Raw genomic sequence first — 15,013 nt, forward strand, 5'->3', positions numbered from 1 at the left:
TATTCAATCTATTCGATCAAAGTCAAACCAAAAAAACAGATGACTCACAACAATTGAGGATGGCCAGATCAACAAATACCAGGGTGGAGGTCGGTGTGCCAGGAGTCTGCTTAGAAAGGGAGAAGTCCTCACGCTTGATGGGATAAGGAAAGAAGATGGACTCCTACCAGCAGTCTGCTTCCTTCATCTCTCATGTGAAACACGTGGGGACCCTTTTTTTCTTTTTTTCTTTGTTGTCTCGTGCTAAAATTAGCACATTTCTAGAGCTGGGACATAACACAGGCTGTTACAATGAAGTAATAGAGGATTTCTTAACTTTCCATATATAAAAATAGATAGACAATAAATGATATCACTTATATCAATGATATGATGGAATTGATTAACTTAATGAATTATAAATCATACCTTGATTCGCTAAATCCATCTTTAATTGCGCTTTGGGCTTTGAAATGCGTGTGCAGCCTCGATCACCGGTGATCTGAACAAAGATTAGCGAGTAATCTTCTGGAGAGAGAGCTCTTTATGCGTGTATAAGAGAAGGGGTCTGACAGGCTATTTATAGCCCTCTCCAGGGACCAAACGCCGTGATTAGTTACACACGTGAAGAGTCACCCCCCATCAAGGCAACCTTTCACTGCCGTGCAATTACCTTAATGCCCTTGTGATGATCAGGATTTACGAAATTCAAGGGACACTTGTCAAGATGTGGGTTCTAATTAAACGGGATCAGGGTTTAATTAAATAGGATCCAACATTCTCCCACTTGGACCATATTGACGCCATTTGTCAATGTGGGCCACAACTTGACGGGATCCCAACATTCTCCCACTTGGACCATATTGACAAGTAAAATATCTTTAGCACTTGAATTTTATAATCTTTATACGCGTATTCCTTTTATTCTGATATCAAGTCGGGTAAACTGTATGTTTGACTACTTTGAGAATAATAATACGAACCATGGAGGAAATAACACCTATTTGATCGGCGTATAACCTTCCATGATCACTATATTACTAAACCATCATAACCAAACCCTTATGAATGAACTTCTCATAAAATTCATTCTTTGGTCACAATTTCTGCTACCATAGTATGCATAAACCATGTGAATTCATTAAAGCAGAAAATACAATATATGTGATTTACAACCATCTAAAATGTGCACAATAATACATCAATTAATTTATACAGAAAAGACCCATTTGACTGACATGCTCCTTATGCAATCCCGGGGTTATTGCTTTGGTCAAAGGATCTGCCAACATAAGCACAGTATTGATGTATTGAATTGAAACTTTATGGTCTTCACATTTTTCCTTTATAACAAGATATTTCACCTCCATGTGCTTATTTCCATTGGATATCTTGTTATTCTTTATTGAGGAAACTGCTGCTAAATTATCACAATATAATTTTATGGGCCTTGAAATAGTGTCCACGATCTGTAGGCCCGTGATAAAGTTCCTCAACCAAATAGCCTGTGTAACTGCATCATAGCATGCTAATAACTCAGCCTCCATTGTTGAAGCAGCTGTCATCTTTTGCTTCGAACTCTTCCACGAGACTGCACCACCAGCTAGTAGAAAGATATAACCTGATGTTGATTTTCTACTATCTGGACATCCCGCAAAGTCTGAGTCTGAGTATCCAACTATCTCCAAGAGATCGGATTTGTTGTATGTGAGCATATAATCTTGAGTTCCTTGAAGATATCTCAATACTTTCTTTGCAGCTCTCCAATGTTCCATTCCTGGATTAGCTTGAAATCTCCCCAGTAATCCCACAACATATGCTATATCAGGTCTGGTACAGACTTGAGCATACATTAAAGTCCCAACTAGTGAAGTTTCATGTAAACTTCTTCCTCTAAATCTCCATTAAGAAATGCAGTTCTCACATCCATTTGGTGCAGCTCTAAGTCAAAATGAGCCACCAAAGCCATAATTATCCTTAAAGAATCCTTCTTTGAAACTGGAGAGAAGGTTTCATGATAATCAATACCCTCCTTTTGAGTAAATCCTTTGGCAACAAGTCTGGCCTTATGTCGCTCTACCTTGCCTTTGGAGTCTCTTTTGGTTTTAAAAACCCATTTGCAGCGTACTGCAGTAGCTCCAGGAGGTAGTTCAACTAGATTCCAAACATTATTTTTAGCCATAGAATCTATCCATCTTTCATAGCATCTAGCCATTTGGAGGAATTTACTGAACTTATGGCTTGTGAGAAATTTATTGGATCATCTATATTTCCAATGTCATAATCATTTTCTTGAAGGTATACTATGTAATCTGGTGGAATTGGAGATCTCCTTACCCTTGATGACCTTCTTAAAGTTGCTTCTTGATCCACTGGTTCTATAGGTGGAGGAGCAACATTCTCAGTGATAACTGGCACAGATTCAAGTGGAACATTAATAGTAGACTCATCCTCCTCCAAATCATTATCAATGATAGGTAGAGGAATCATTGGCTGCTTATTTGAATCTTGCACACCATACGGAGTTTGCTTTTCCTCAAAATTAATTTCTTGAGGTTTTATACTCCCACTGATTTGGTCATTTTCAAGGAATCTAGCATTTCTTGTCTCCACAATCCTCAAAGTATGATTAGGACAATAAAATCTGTATCCCTTGGACTTTTCTGGATAACCGATAAAATAACAACTAATGGTTCTAAAGTCCAACTTTTTCTCTTGTGGGTTGTACACCCTTGCCTCAGCTTGACACCCCCAAATGTGTAGATGTCTTAAACTAGGTTTCCTACCTGTCCAAACTTCATAGGGTTTTTTTTTGGGACAGCTTTAGTAGGAACCCTGTTTAGAATATACGCAGCGGTTTTTAAGGCATCACCCCATAGAGAAATTGGGAGAGTTGAGTGACTAATCATACTTCTTACCATCTCCATTAATGTTCGGTTTCTTCTTTCCGCAACTCCATTTTGATCAGGAGTACCAGGCATAGTGTATTGTGCAACTATACCTTGCTCTTGAAGAAATCGAGCAAATGGACCTAAATGTTGTCCTGTTTTAGTATACCTACCGTAGTATTCACCACCTCTATCTGATCTCACAACTTTAATCTTTTTATCAAGTTGTAACTCTACCTCTGTTTTGAAAAGCTTAAAGGCATTTAATGCCTCAGCCTTGTCATATAACAAGTAGAGATACCCATAGCGTGAGTAATCATCAATAAAGGTGATAAAATATTTATGACCAGTAAAACATGGGGTCGAAAAGGGCCCACATATATCTGTATGTATGACATCCAATAAATTTGTGCTTCTTATAGCACCTTTCTTAAACTTGTTAGTCTGCTTTCCCTTGATGCAGTCTAAACAAGTTTCAAAATCACCATAGTCAAGAGTTGGTAAAATTCCATCATTTACTAATCTCTTGATTCTTTTTATGGAGATATGGCCTAATCTTCGGTGCCATAACATAGAGGAATTTTCATTTATTAGGCTACGTTTTAATCCATAATGATCTTTATTTTGCAGGGATAAAAGGGATAGTTCAAAGGATGTATCAAGGTCTAATTTAAATAAACCATCCTCTAACAAGCAATTACCAACAATAATATTATTCAAGGAAAGGTTTACAAATGACCGTCCAAATAAAACGGTATATCCAAAGGAAACAAGTTTTGAAATAGATATTAGGTTTCTAGAAAATCCAGGTACATAAAAGGTATTTTCTAGGTACAAAATATGGCCAGTCTTTAAGGTCAATTTGAACGTTCCAACAGCTTCCACATGTGAACGCATCTTATTTCCCATTATGATGCTTCGCTCACTTTCCGTTGGAATTCTTTTGTTCAACAATCCCTGCAAAGTTTTACATATATGGATAGTAGCACCAGAGTCAATCCACCATGTGTTATGAGGTACATCAATAAAATTTGATTCATAACACACTAAGGAAAGAAAAGTACCTTTCTTTTCGAGCCATTTCTTGTACTTGATGCAGTCCTTTTTCAAATGTCCCTGTTTCCTACAGAAGAAGCACTTTATTTGCCTTTTATCAGTCACTTTGGCTGACACTTTCATTTTCTTCTTCTTAACAGGAATATGATGACTGGTACCGCCGACCTCTTTATGTCCTTTTCCCTTATGAGAGGTGAGATAAACACTCTCTTGCCTCTCTTGTTTTATTCTCTGCTCCTCATCAACACACATGGCTAGAAGTTGATTCATAGTCCATTTTTCTGTATGTGTGTTGTATGAGATCTTAAATGGTGCATACTCCATAGGCAGAGAATTAAGGACAAAGTGTACAAGAAAAGTTTCTGACATGTCTACTTCCAATGATTTTAATTGGGCAGCGATGTCACGTAATTTCATAATGTGCTCGCGTATGCCACCATTATCATTATACTTTAAGGAAGCAAATCTTGATATTAAGGTGCTGGCTAGGGCTTTCTTTGAACTCACAAATTGCTCTTCTACTGCTGTTAAGAATTCTTTTGCAGTTTTGCAATCTGGAATTGAGCCCCTTATCTTTCTGGAGATATGATTTTGTATGAGTAAAAGACTTAAGCGGTTTGACCGCTCCCACCTCTCATACAACTTTTTCTCCTCTGGCATAGTTTCCTCCGTGGGGACAGGTGGCATGTCCTCACGAAGTGCCAGATCAATATCCATGCACCCTAAAGTAAATGTCAGCCTTTCTTTCCATTCCGAGAAATTTGAACCATTAAGTATTGGGATGCATGATGTAGATTGTGAAAAAACTGTCGGAAACAAAGCTGCAAAACATATGCTTACTATCAATATGCATGCTATAATTACGCTAAAACCTTATCTAAATCACTAACCCATATTAGCAATTTAGTGAGTAAATCAAAATTAACTTTACATGATTTACCCCTTTACGATAAAACTAATGCATTAAGTATGATATTTAATGAACTTTATGTATCTAGTTGGAAAAAAATCCAAAGAATAACAGCCAGATCAGCTCCAGATCGGTGGTGGAGCACTAGGCTCACTTAAGTACCAGCCTTTCTTAGGCACGTATGCCTTTTTGACAAGCTTTTCTTAGACACCGTTATTCAATGGATAAAATTTTACTAGATATTGTTCAATGTTAATGAAGAATTCAAGGCCTTTGGGCAACAAGATTTCATCATAAATATCACACTAATAACATTATTTCATCCCACCATTAACTTTGTATAATGATTTCCCTTTGGGGCCGGTTCATTATATATGATGCAACTATTCAATTTCATGAAATGATGATAAAAAGACTCTTTATTGATTAAATTAAACTAAAGCATTCTAAAATTTATGGGATGCTTTGGCTCGTCACCACAAATATGCACAAATTTAATCATTTATATGTCTTTTCCTACATAAGATGCTTTGGCTCGTCTCATGCATATATCATCCTTTTATCATGAAAAATATGAATAATTTAAACAATCATGTATCATCATAAGAAAGCATCTAAATTGATCATTTATGTAATAAATTCATTACAGGGACCAATATGTAATAATTGGTGTACTGTTCTGTAATAAATCCTAAGTACAGGGATCAAATAAATATATTTTAGGACCTTCCTGTAACTCAACTTTCTTCTGGGGACCGTATATGAATTTCTAAAGCCCCTTTTTCAGAATAACATATTGTCAGGGGTTTAACTGCAAAAAGCACAGTTTAGTCAAAAAGATTCGGGTTTCGGGTTGGGGGCCGAGACCCAATAACCCGAAACTGTTAATCCCTTCACCCCTTTTTTTTTTATTATTTAAATGGATTCGGATTTCGGGTTGGATTCCATGCCCGAAACCCGAAACCCATCTCTTCATCTTCCCCAAACGAAAGGAGCAGAAGGGGGCCAAAACCAGTGGCCCCTTCTCTCCTAAACGACGGCGGCGCAACCGCCACCGCCGGCCGTAGGCGCGGCGGCAGGCCGCGGGGCGGCCACAAGGCGGGGCCGGAGGCCGGGGTCGGCCGCGGAGGCCGCGGGGTTCGGCCGCAGGGTGCGGCTGCAGCCCGCGGTCACGGGCCGCAGGGGCGTCGGCCGGACGCCGTGGCAGCGGCTGGCGCCGCTGGCAGCGGTCGAGGCCGCTTGGCGGCGGGCTGCAGGCCATGGCGGGGCCGAATCCTCTCTTTCCTCCGCCCGCGGTGGCCATGGCGGCCATGGGGAGCCGCAGCCGCTGCGGGCTCGCCGGGACGGCGGGTCGCAGCGGCAGCCGGGGAGGCGGTGGCTGGATGATGGCCCTGTTGGCCACTGGTTAGGACGGGGAGGGCCGCGACCGAGACCCGCCGCAGTGGTGGCCATGGCAGCGGCTCTCCCTTCCTCATTTTTCTTGATTCGAGGTGAAAGGAGGGGAATAGGAGATGAAGTATTTAGTCCCACATCGGTCAGAAAAAATTCTTTCATATGGATAAATAACATCAGGGTCCAAAGCACTACCGTCCAGCGAACCAAACGGGTATGATTTATTTTGGAATCTAATCCATCCGCTCTGATACCATTGATGGAATTGATTAACTTAATGAATTATAAATCATACCTTGATTCGCTAAATCCATCTTTAATTGCGCTTTGGGCTTTGAAATGCGTGTGCAGCCTCGATCACCGGTGATCTGAACAAAGATTAGCGAGTAATCTTCTGGAGAGAGAGCTCTTTATGCGTGTATAAGAGAAGGGGTCTGACAGGCTATTTATAGCCCTCTCCAGGGACCAAACGCCGTGATTAGTTACACACGTGAAGAGTCACCCCTCATCAAGGCAACCTTTCACTGCCGTGCAATTACCTTAATGCCCTTGTGATGATCAGGATTTACGAAATTCAAGGGACACTTGTCAAGATGTGGGTTCTAATTAAACGGGATCAGGGTTTAATTAAATAGGATCCAACATGATACTAAAGGGATATTAAATGAATGGAATTAGGATGTAGATGGAATATAATGAAATATAGCTATTTTGAGCTTCCCTATGAAATAAGGCATGGAACAAAGCCGAAGAAGTTATAAGAGTTACGAAGGAGGTTTTGGACTCATGGTTCATGGGTTGAGAATGGGACTTGAAGTCTATAAGATCGAATCTTCCATTGTTCCTCAATAGCTTAGTGGCATAGTTGTTGGCTATTAACTAACTACTCATAGATTTGAATCCTACTTGAGGAGATTTGAATAATTCTTAATTAAAAAATAAAGAGTTGAATTAAAAAGCTCACTTTAACCGTTAAGAGTAGGTAACCCGTTCCTATCTTTGTTTCGGTTGCCTTCTGTCTCATTATATCACATTCTATTCTATAATATTTGAGAATCACCATCAATACCTTGACATAGATCTGAGATAATCCCTGTAAATAGCCAAATTAGGAATTTTTAGATGTTATACTAGTAGTGCATCTTTGATGCAGTCATATTAATGATAAGGAACACATTTTTGTTATCCTACTAATATTTGTACTTGCTCTGCTATACTACTGAATCCTGGCTAAGAAAGAGTTATGAGGAGCAAAACATAAATATGCTAATTCTAGACTTAGTTACTATATGCAATGATCAAATCATTCACGGCAAATAAAAAGAAAAAGTAAGGTCATTCCATTTCGATAGAAGACCTTACTTAAGTTCAATAGCTTTGCATGTGCATCATGATTTCTTTACCTTATAGGTAAAGAAAAGGTCCTTCCCTTTTTTGGAAGGTTGTGAGCAAGAAGGGATTTGAAACCTTGACACCATCGTCTGCAGCCACATACTTTATCCTCTGAGCTATAAGCCCCACTCTGTCTCCACTAGATATGCTCCTAGGAGCACACTCGAAAAGGAATTTTTTTTCTCCTCAGCCATTTTGGGTTTAGAAGATGTAAAAGCACGTTTCTCTCTATAAAAATAGTGTGCTTTGATGGTGTGAAATGGAACAGAAGAGATAATATGGGTTTTGAATAAGGCATCTTTTGCATTTTGAATTTTATATTTTTTTGTTTAAAAATATTTAAAAATTTAAATAAGATATGTTAAGCTTTTTATCATTCTGGATATTATAGTTATTCTTGGGTTAAGCAACGAATTAAACGAACTTCATAATATTATAAGAAACTTCAGGACATTATAGCTCTTTCTAGGTTAGAAGAATTATTTGAAGAAGATCATACCGGGAGCATAAAAGATTAAGCGGCTTTTGTTACAACCTTTTTTGTGGTAGAAGAATTATTGTTCTCCAAGAAAGCATGTTGGTTCTTGCAAAAGTAATTAGAAGGTTTTAGTTAATCCTTTCTGGAGAATTAGAAGGCCTTTATTTTCATTGTATCTCTAAAAGTTTATTTCACAAAGAAAAAATAAATTACAAATTATCTTCTTTTATTTCCTTCATGCGAATGATACGTCATCGGTCTTATCCACTCTAATAAAACGGATAAAATTTGAATAGTTGTACATGTCCCAACTCTCGGGGACATTTTCGTAAACGAGGCTAGTTATAAGTATATAACGAGGAGTCCCGCCTCTATTTTAATTCAACTCTTACCTCTTCTGTAATACAGAAGTACGAGATCTTCCTCACTTTCTTCTCTAGCCCTGGAGGCGACACAGTACTATCGTCCTCCGGCACAGGTCCGGCAAGTCTTGCCGCCAGGATCGGCCTTATGGGGCGATTGGCTCCCTTCGATTCTCTTCTGACACCTCTCGCCCTTCTAAAATTGGAAAGGGTGTCTCGCTCCGAGGGTTCCAGAGCGGTTATCTCCTTTCTCCCTTCGGAGGAACCTGGTTGTTGTTTTTCTTTTTGCGCTCTGAGGGTTTTCCGGCCGACTCCGGTGGATTTCTGGCCGGAGACGAAAAGAATCGCCGGAAATCTGGTAAAGATTAGATTTTTCGTTGTTTAGGATAGTAGGGGAAGATTTAAGGTGGATCCTGGGTGGGAGATGGAGGGGAAGGCTAAGAGCCTCGGTTCTGACTGCTCTCGGCTTCTTCTTGGCATCGGCGGCGGTATCGGCAGAGCGGGGCCTCAAGATTGAGGTTTTGATAGATGATGTTAGTGCCGAAGAGATGTTTGTGTTTAATTATCTTCTAACGGTGGTGGATTTGTTGGGGCAGGCCGACGGATCTTATTATCACCACGTTTGGCCGGGAACTCCTATCAAAATTTTTATCTTTTGTGTTTTCTTTTCTGTTTATTTTGGAGTAAATGAATAAGGGAATTTGTAACTGTTATGATGGGATTATTCTGTGTTTGATAACAGCCAATGGAATTCGGATGTCGACTTATAGGCTCGACGATTGGGTTCTTGGGAGCGGCGTTCAGGAGCGTTGGAGGTATTGGTTGGGGTGGGATCTTTGTTCCCATGCTTACGCTTATTGGTAGGTTTGATCCCAAATCATCAACCGCATTTTGAAAGCGTAAGAATTTCCTTCTGTTCTGTTGTTTCTTAGCAAGGGAAAGTTGTTTTGTGACTAAGAGAACTTAAGAGTTGTGGGATACGATGAGCCACCAAGGTTACACTTTAGATGGATTGGATGCCAATTTTTATATTTTGTTTGTTACACTTTAGCTGAATTTTCTACTCAAAAGATACATACTTTTGTTTAGCTTGTTTGCTTGAATTTGCTTACAAAGTTTAGGTGTCTTTCTTCCTCCACATCCATCGAGACCATTTAAAGTAAGTTCATTTCTGATTGTCTTCTATGGATTATGTTTAGCATGATATTCTGACTAAGATTTGGGCCGGAAGCAAAAGCTTTCTTCTTAAATTAATTTTGCTGTAAGTATTTAGATCTTGGTGCTCTTTGACCAGGTATGATCATGGGTGCAGCAATCATTGATTATGACTTGGCTTTGCTTATTCAACCAATGCTTACACTTGGGATCAGTATGCGTGTCATTTTTAATGTAATATTTCCTGACTGGATGGCCACAATTCTCCTAATTGTGCTCTTCTTAGGTAATCAGTTATATGACATGGAGGATCATTGTGATTTTGTTAATGGGAGCATCCTTCATGCATGTTGATGGTATTTTATAGGAACATCAACTAAGGCATTTATGAAAGGTGTTGAGTCATGGAAGGAGACACTGATGAAGAAGGTATCTTTCCTTCACTTACTTTCCTGTTAGCATCTTTTATCCTCTTGATTAATAATATTTCACTGTCTCTTTCTTTTCTTCTTCCACGAAGCTGCTAAACGCTCTCAGCCCAACAGTAAGCATGGGAGGAATATATAATATCGTGGTTATGTTTATGTTTCAGAAACAAGTATTTTATCTCCCCCATTTTATCCAGGTGGGGGGAATCAAGAAGTAGAATATAAACCTCTAGCTATTGGCCCAAGCAATGATGGTCAAAAAGAGAATATGGTGACTGCAGATCCAGAGGTAAGCTAGAAGCAGTCTGCTTTACCATTTCGCCAAGTTGTTAAGACAGACAACAATCAGTAACCACTGCAGGTACCAGTTCTTCAGAATATTTGCTGGAAGGAGCTTGGCCTTCTTGTCTTTGTATGGATGGCATTCCTTGTATTACAGATCCCAAAGGTGGGTAATTGATGAATAAGTCTTTAGTGATCTAAAATAGTAAGGAAGTTTGTGATTGATATTGGCTGTATACATGCAGAACTATACAGCAACATGTTCGATATGGTTTGGGGTTTTGAACTTGCTTCAGGTACCATGCCTTGCTTCCATCATGTGTTTAAAGGTCTAGTTAGACTCTAGTCTTTCAAATGGCCTTGCGAACATGAAATTATCATGTTGTAATTTTACAGATCCCTGCCTCTGTGGCAGTGACTGTGTATGAAACGATTAGTTTATACAAGGGAAAAAGAATGATTGCGTCCAAGGGGCATGAAGGGACAAACTGGAGAGTCCATCGGTTATTTATACATTGTTCATTAGGTGTCATTGCTGCTCTTTTTGGAGCTTGGCATTCCACCACAGGTGTTTATCATGTCTTCACTTACTTTCATAGAATTGCCAGACAATTATTTATGCCAATTTTTTAGTTGTCTTTGAATTTTTGTCTCTAGTGATCGATTTGCATATTTTACTGATATGAACCATGATCGTGTATCTTATTCTTTTGGCACGTATACTGCTTGTTTTTTTTGGTGATTGCATATATTGCTTGTTTAAGCAATCAAATTTGTGCTTGGTATGTTCTGATAAAGTGGATCTTTTCTGCGCTGCCCTGCGTTTGAGTACCTGTCCACTGCTGTTATAATTAGCTTATGGCTCATTGTTGCAGCTCTGAAACATGAAGTGGTAGTGGTGGAGTGAATCCAAAATCCTGTTAGGAAATTAAGCCAAACATGTAATGTTACGAAGGGTCTATGCCCTATGCACACTTTACTAAGTGGTACTGATGTATAAACATGCTAAAACACAACTTATATATTGATTCATACATAGAATAAGAAAATGCATAAAGAAATTAAACATGTCTATGCTGTAAAAGGTTGTGCACTTCTTTTCAAAAGTCTGCTAGATCCTAGAACAACAGCTGACCAAAACAACTGGATCTTTCATACAATATGCATTCAATCTGCCTGCAGGAAAGGGAGAATGGAAACAATTTATTTCAGCAAGGAAAGCATGAAAAAGATTGGAAAGCATTTACTGAGAAATATAAGTTTTATAGCTCATGTGAAATTATGGTTGAAGATGTTAGACTACTGACAACAGTTTGCAAGCAGTCGGATGCACTAAATCTCTAGTGGCTGATCAGCGTCCTAGTTGATATGGTACTCATAAGAGCTAAAGAAAGCCTGTATTAAAACACTATAAATGGTTGCAAGTGATGAAGATATTCAGATATCCAACACTAGAAATGTACTTTGGCTTCTTGAGAAAATCATTAACAATAGTGCAGATCATTGACAAGCATTTAAGATGGTGATATAGGTAATTGGCATTTTGTTAAGGTATCAAGAAGAGATGAGCAGAGCATGATCAAATAATGATACAGATGGTGCACAGAGTTGCAAGTGATCCTATACACAGTGGTATAGGTGTAGTCCAGTTTCCTCTGAAAATTTGTGTGTGTGTGTGTGTGTGTGTGTGTGTGTGTACATAGATGCATGCATGCATCTATATACGAATGCATGTTTATATGCATGTACTTGTGCATGCATGTACGGATGGATGATGCATCCATGCATGTATGGATGGATAATGCATATGCACGTATATGTGCATGCATTCATGTATGGAAGCATACGTATGTTTACATGCATGCATGTGTGTGTGTATGCATGTATACATGAATGTATTTATGTACGATTGCATATATGTATGTCTATTAGTACGTACATATGTATGATTGCATGCATGCATATATGTATGTATTTACAATTGTATGTGCGCATGCATGCATGCATGTATATGGATGGATGGATGAATGTATATATGTATGCATGTGTGTGTGTATATATGCATGTATGGATATATGAATGGATGTAAATATGGATGCACATGCGGATGCATGCACGGTATGGATGTATAAATGCTAATGCATGTAAGCATGCATATGCATGTATATGTGCATGCGTAGGTATGCATGTATGGGTGCATGTGTGTAGGTATGCATGTATGGGTGCATGTATGCATGTAGTTGTGCATGTATGGTTGCCTATGCATGTATGCATGTATGGATGCATATGTTGTATGTGTGCATGCGTGTATAGATGTATCTACACATGCATGCATGTATGCATGTATGTACATATGCATATGTATGTATGCATGTAGGGGGCGTTTGGTAACCCCAACAGGATCACCACGGTGATCTAAGGTCCTCGGTGATCTGAATGCTGGGGTGATTTGATCCACAGTGATCTAAGATCAATGTGTTTGGCAGGCTATGATCCAGTGATTAAAAATCCTCGAATATCCATGAATGACTTGTTTGGTATGGTACGAAGATCCAAGATCACTGACTATATAATACCACAAATACCCCTGATATATCTTAGATATATTTTTTTATATGTTTTTAATTCTCATGAATCAAAAATGTAAATCAATATGCTAATTCGTATAATAGCTTCATAATTTTGTTACATATTCTACTTTTAGTAGCCCTTATCATATATTTATTAATCATATAAAATATATTATAATAAAATATTAATATATTTATCAATATATTAATTATTAATATATTCTATAAAATATATTTATTACTCCTATAAATTATTAATCTTATAAAAATATGTTATTTTTCATTATAGAATTAATATTTTTATTTATACTTATAATAGATTTTTTAATACTAATAATTATTTTGATCAGAAAAATAAGGTAAATAGGAATAATATATTAAATATTTTCATTATATAAATATAAAATATAATAATATATTTCTACTATAATTTAAAATTATCCTTCAATAATAATATGATAATAATATAATTAGTAATATATTATAATATAATATATATCATTAATATAATATATATAATATTATATATAATATTATATATATATATATAATATTGACATAATATATTGATGATATATTGATATATCAATTTTTTTGCTAAATTGAGGAGTATTTTTGTCTTTAACTTTCAACCCAGGATCACTGCCCTTGGGTGATCTTGAATTTTCGACCTCAAGAACAGGTATCCCATCACCAGGTTGGGCGGTGATTTAAGGAGTGGAGGTGATTTAGGATCACCATAACGTAGGATCACCGTGGTGCAACCAAATGCAGTGATCTCATCACCTCCACTCACATCACCCTTGATCCTGAGACGATCATCCCATACCAAACACCCCCGTATGGATGTATGCATGCATTTGAATGGATGTGTGCATGCATACATGTATGGATGCATATGCATGTATGTGGGCATGTATGCATGTTTGTGTATACGATTGCATGTATCTATGACATGTATGTACGTAGGGGTGCAAATGGGTCGGGTCGGATCTTGAGTGACCTTGACTTGACCCGATTTCTTATTTGAATCCTAATTTTGGACCCAGATCCAACCCAATTGAAGATCAAGTCGGGTCCATGGCTACAATTTTGGACCCGATGGGTCATTCGGGTCTAGTCGAGTCCATGTATAATTCGGATCCGACCAAAAAAATTCGGGTCGAGGACGTGTTTGGGTCTGTTGTCCTCGGCGGCACCGCCCTCAACACCACCGACCTGGCCCCGATCTTCGCTCCCTCCCCGACCTCCACGTTCTCCAGTATCTGCGTCCCTGCACCCACCAAGACGTCGTCGCTGATCTTTGGGTGCCGATTGCCGCTCTCCTTGTCGGTGCTGCCTAATGTCACGTCGTGGAGGATTGACATGTCGAGTTGTCGACGCCGACCACCGCCGTCTCTTCGACTACCACCTCGGTCGGGTAGTCCAGCGGCACCCCGACCCTGATCCTTGCCCCGAGGGATGTCAACAGTGAAGGCGTCTGATGTCCAACTCTGCAGCTCTTAGGAAAGTTGTTTTAGCTTTCACAGAAAACTAAAATAGCTTTTTGGAAGAAGCTTCAATTTGGAGTTTCTCCAAAAAGCACTTTTAGGAATTGTCGAAAAACTGTTTTGAGTTATAATATTTTCTCCTTTTGGATCAAAATACTTATAATAAAATATAATAATTGCACAAAATGTCTCTTTATACCTTTATTATCGTATTATACTATAAATATAATATTATATTATATCATAATATATTAATATATTATATCATAATATATTAATATATTATATCATAATATATTAATATTATGTTATATTATACCATAGTTATCGAGAGGATGAAAAATTAATTTATGCAAATAATTATAATATTTTATATCTTTATTATTGTATTATACTATAAATATAATATTATATTACATTATATCATAATATATTGATATGTTATGTCAAATAATTTAATATTATATTAAATTATTATGCTATAGTATACATTATTATATTACTATATTATAATAATATTATATTATATTAATATTATACTATATTGTATATTTATATATTAATACATTATATTTTATTATGCTCTGTTGTATAATACTATGTAATGTTCGTTATAGTCATTTTATCATAC

General features: G+C 37.8%; 2 protein-coding genes across 21 annotated transcripts; one reads left to right on the top strand and one right to left on the bottom strand.

The window, feature by feature from the left end:
- Window positions 1-3,643: 3,643 nt before the first annotated feature.
- LOC120105326 lies at window positions 3,644-4,334 on the bottom strand. The gene is made up of 2 exons (XM_039117674.1): window positions 3,932-4,334; window positions 3,644-3,824 (listed from the first exon to the last, which is right to left on the bottom strand). Exons 1-2 carry the CDS (start codon window positions 4,290-4,292, stop codon window positions 3,790-3,792), a joined length of 396 nt encoding a protein of 131 aa, XP_038973602.1. The 5' UTR covers window positions 4,293-4,334; the 3' UTR covers window positions 3,644-3,789.
- A 4,127-nt stretch (window positions 4,335-8,461) lies between these two features.
- LOC103721536 (sulfite exporter TauE/SafE family protein 3-like) lies at window positions 8,462-11,992 on the top strand. 20 transcript variants are annotated; one of them, XM_039117681.1, is made up of 8 exons: window positions 8,462-9,356; window positions 9,579-9,616; window positions 9,752-9,898; window positions 9,980-10,041; window positions 10,205-10,329; window positions 10,402-10,488; window positions 10,568-10,618; window positions 10,719-11,024. In XM_039117681.1, the coding sequence occupies exons 4-8, from the start codon at window positions 10,017-10,019 to the stop codon at window positions 10,953-10,955; spliced, it is 525 nt and encodes a 174-aa protein (XP_038973609.1). In that variant the 5' UTR covers window positions 8,462-9,356; window positions 9,579-9,616; window positions 9,752-9,898; window positions 9,980-10,016; the 3' UTR covers window positions 10,956-11,024. The 20 variants fall into 20 exon arrangements, 13 of the variants coding, with proteins under 13 accessions (XP_038973609.1, XP_038973612.1, XP_038973610.1 ...); XM_039117684.1 differs by adding an exon at window positions 10,133-10,156 and having other exon boundaries at window positions 8,462-9,846; window positions 10,238-10,329; XM_039117682.1 differs by having other exon boundaries at window positions 8,462-9,616; window positions 9,752-9,846.
- Window positions 11,993-15,013: the final 3,021 nt, after the last annotated feature.

Source organism: Phoenix dactylifera, unplaced genomic scaffold (assembly GCF_009389715.1).
Source record: "Phoenix dactylifera cultivar Barhee BC4 unplaced genomic scaffold, palm_55x_up_171113_PBpolish2nd_filt_p 000257F, whole genome shotgun sequence".
Taxonomy (NCBI): Eukaryota; Viridiplantae; Streptophyta; class Magnoliopsida; order Arecales; family Arecaceae; genus Phoenix; species Phoenix dactylifera.